This window comes from Perkinsus marinus (genome assembly GCF_000006405.1).
Source record: "Perkinsus marinus ATCC 50983 genomic scaffold scf_1104296952790, whole genome shotgun sequence".
Classification (NCBI taxonomy): domain Eukaryota; phylum Perkinsozoa; order Perkinsida; family Perkinsidae; genus Perkinsus; species Perkinsus marinus.
In genome coordinates, this window is record NW_003208769.1 from 1 (window position 1) to 3,927 (window position 3,927).

At 48.1% G+C, this 3,927-nt stretch overlaps 1 protein-coding gene across 1 annotated transcript; it reads right to left on the bottom strand.

Moving 5' to 3' along the window:
• Positions 1-1,796: 1,796 nt before the first annotated feature.
• Pmar_PMAR020961 (hypothetical protein) lies at positions 1,797-2,887 on the bottom strand (the record flags this gene model as incomplete). The annotated part of the gene is made up of 3 exons (XM_002776918.1): positions 1,797-2,533; positions 2,660-2,772; positions 2,816-2,887. Coding segments are annotated over 3 exons (312 nt in total), but the record flags the coding sequence as incomplete, so codon positions are not given.
• Between the last annotated feature and the right edge of the window lie 1,040 nt (positions 2,888-3,927).

Below are 3,927 nucleotides of genomic sequence, written 5' to 3' on the forward strand. Positions count from 1 at the left end.
AATTCTCATCAACAATGGCATAAAGGAGTCCGAGTTCGCGAGGGCCATCATCAATATGCTTCGACAAGGCCGAACTCGTAATTGTAATATTGCGATCATGGGCGGCTCGGCATGTGGCAAAAGCTTCCTCTTGAAGAGCCTCGGACTGATTTACAAGCCTCTGGGCAGTCTGGGCAGTGGGAGTTACCCTTTAGCGATACTTGTGGAGGACCCAAGCTTTGAGATAATGTTGCTAGATGACTATCGGTTCGTTGAGCGCGTTGGTTGTAGTGTGGGCGATGTACTCTGTCTCTTTGAAGGAAAAATACCACTAACAGTAAGTGTGCCTAAGTCCCTCTCCAAATGCGACATGCAGTTCGTGAAAGACATTCCTCTGGCTATCACCAGACCTAGTCGTTTCGTGTCGCCCACTCTGACCTATGATGACAATACTATGCTTAATGAGAGATTTCACTGGTTCCAATTAAGTCACACCATACCACCAGCAGAGCGTAGAGACCTCCCTGGCTGCGCACGCTGCTTCGCCCGATTTTTGCTGTCGTATATGTCGTGAATCCCTACTCTCATTTTCAGTCAACATCCCAGTCGTAGCATCTGAGTATTTTTTATGACAGTATAGATGTTGTTGAGTTGAAGCAATTGCGTTTGACTCATCTCAACATAGCAGTGGTGTTCATTTCTAGCACCCCCCCTCAATGTCCATATCGCACAATACCTGTCGTCGCTGCGCCACAAATCGCACTACAGTCAAACGCAAAAGTATGTACAGAGAGAGACAACAGTGTGTGATTAGTCTCTGGTATGCTCCCCCTCTCCCCCTCCACAATGTTGCTTACAATCATCTATGATGTCATTCGTGACGACCCCAACCAACATTGTATGGGGTGAAGAGGGGCGCGCGACTGAGTCAACTAATTTTAATTTTGACTGGCTTATTCTACCGCTGAATGGTTCAGAACCATTTCTAGAATGGTTCAGTCACTAAATTTTAGCGCCTATCGGCTTCGTCCCGTGCCTGCAGTCTCTCATCTTCTGCATTGATAGCTTCTAGATCACAAGCAGCATGGCTCATATCACTGATGACGACAGCACCACCGACAGTGGCTAACGTTGAGCAAGCAGCCGCGCATATCGCTTCATTTCGACAAGTGGGTGTTCACCGTCGAAGTCGCGTGTCCCTCTGATTTGAGTCAATGAAATTCATCATGAATATCGCGGTATTCAAGCTACTAATAAAGTTAATGAGAGGAGCACTTACATTATGTAACAAGTAAGCGTTCGAGTGTATAAGTCACACACCCCGGTGGTCGCTGCATTAGGCTTAGACCAACTTCCCGTGATGTCGGCAGTGATGTCTTATCCTCGTCACCTTACTATCTAAAGCTCATTGCGAACACTCAGAAGGCGATCAGATCTGGGAATCCGCGATTCACCGAGAGCGTATCGTGGCCAACCGAACACGCAACGGCGTCTGGCGAACAGTGAGCCTTCGGGCCAGCTAGCACACACTTCTGCTTGCTCAACTGGGAGAGGACTTGAAGATGTGGATGGTGACAGTCATGAATAGTATTCACGACTGTCACCATTCACATCTCCATCCATATTCATTGAATACTCCATCACTCACGTATAGAGCCTCATTTTGGTCCATTATCTCAGGAGTTGATAATGAGGAAAGGTGAATTGGGTGTTTTCTCTATTCGAGTTCGCTCAAAATCCCTCGCAGACAGTGGGACCGACTAATGCAACTAAACTCAAGTGCTGAGCCATCCGTTGCTGACACGCATTATCACAGTGAAGAACGGCAATGAGTATTATAATGATTACTATTAATAGCACTATGAAGGATTCTGTAACGACTTGAAGCAATTGTCAGTGATGAGGGTTCTACTACGTACACATAAATGACAAAAGAGGTTTAAACGCATGCCACCACAGACTCAGCAAGGAGCAAAGCATCCCGGCATATATAGCATCACCGTAGCGGCTCGTAATGATAAAAATGAACAAAAAATATTTATAGACTATAGACATTCTACTCATCCACACATCATCTCGCAACATCACTGCTTTCAATGATCGTTTTGTATTCCCACTAGCTATGCTACTTTTCTACAACAGAATGAGCCAGCGGGCCACAAGCAGATTGCCCAATGCCCGTATTATGAATGCCCTCGACTGCTCGAATATGATAATATTTTCTGGCTGTGCGCCGTGCGGGTAGAGTAACGCCTCAACCTTGACTGATTTGTCGGATTCCAAGCAAGAAATAGAAAATGTGTTTAATAGAACAAAAATGATGGAATGGTCCTGCTCGACAACAGGGAGGCAGAAGTGTGATTTCTGCTTACTGAGCAGAGCTGGATATCAACAATAGAAATACACAAACAATAAGTGCGCCCCGCTAGCTGTCGAGCAACTTCGCAATGGACTCGTCAATGGCCGCTGCAGCTTCTGCAGACGGATCTGTTACACTTGGCGGAGCTAGGCCAAGTCTTGGTGGCTTCGACGGAACGAACTCGGGAGATTCCCGCTGAAACAAAATGATCATCAAGGGTTACAGTTTCACACTACTAGGCGGAGGCATAAACCCTAGCACTAGCATGGATCGAATTAAGTAATGACGCTTCCAAGCAAGGCTGCCCACAAACCGGCCCACATTGAATTTATGAGCCGCTTGATTCGGTCCACTGCGGTCTGCCGTCAGACTCTTGTTGATACCCGCAATGTGAGCATCTAACACTTGCTCGTCAATCTCAACTTTCGCTCCACCTGACTCGCCTAAACTCACAAGCAAACGAGTGAGCATGCTTACCGGTTGGATTTTTCCTGGAAGGAGAAAGATGCTCAAAGCCGGGAGGCGGAGCGATGTCAGCCACAGGTGAACCTAAGCTCGATACAGTAGAGTAGGTGCATCCCAAAGCCAATGCATCAGGAACGGTATCGACTGACGTCCGTTGGTACTGACCAAAGGCTTACCCGGAGACGGCATGAAGGCCGATCGATTCTTCGGAGAACCACGCCATGGAGTGCCCAGCTTGAGAGTCCTAGTGTCATTTAAACCTGGCCAAAAACATGTGGTACACCTTACTTCGAGGACCCCAGGGAGATCGTACTTGCGTCACCTAGCCCAGATGGTGGGTGAGGCGACTCAAGCAGGGCCCTTGCTGCAGGTGTATTCAGCGGAGGGCCGAATGGTAAAGGTAGAAGACCATCTCCTTGCGTTGAGGACGCGGACGCGAACAAGGCCTACGAGGATGCCTAGCAGTAGTCCAACAAGGCTTGCAATAACGTACGCTGCTGCCACTGCTTTGGCCGAACGAGCGTGTCATATAAGTACTCGAGCCTCCCGATCCAGAGTATCTGTGCCACGGGCCCATCCACTGACGATGTTTCCTTATTCCCGCTCACCTTGACTTGATACTTTTTGGAGAGTAATCATCGAGATCCATGGAGAAAGATATGTCACTTGCTGTTCTGTTGGCTCTCTTACTACTCGATCGACCAGAAGACACTCGGAACTAAGCCGTAGATTCAGTGGAAGCGTGTTCCATTTGGGAAGCCTACTTTCGATAGATATACCGCACGTTTAGGTGATCTTGGAGCGGTATCGCCTAAATCAATAAGTTACTGCTTCTAGGCACAGGAAGCCCCGACTTTGTAAAGTATCGTTATTCAGGGAACTTGTCGGCGAGAGTTGAGTTGTGTGGACTAAGCCGGCTTTCTCTGCGATGGCGTGCGCGTACTTCCTCTGAGCAGCGTCCAGGTTAGAGGGTAGGAAAGCTTCCCTATCAGAGAGAACAGCGTTCAAGGAGATACGAGCTACACACTCAGAGGCGACGCCATTCATCACACTTCCTAGCAGAGTCACAAGATAAACGACATTAGCAAGATTCGAACCTGCGCAGACACCGCCCAATGAACCTC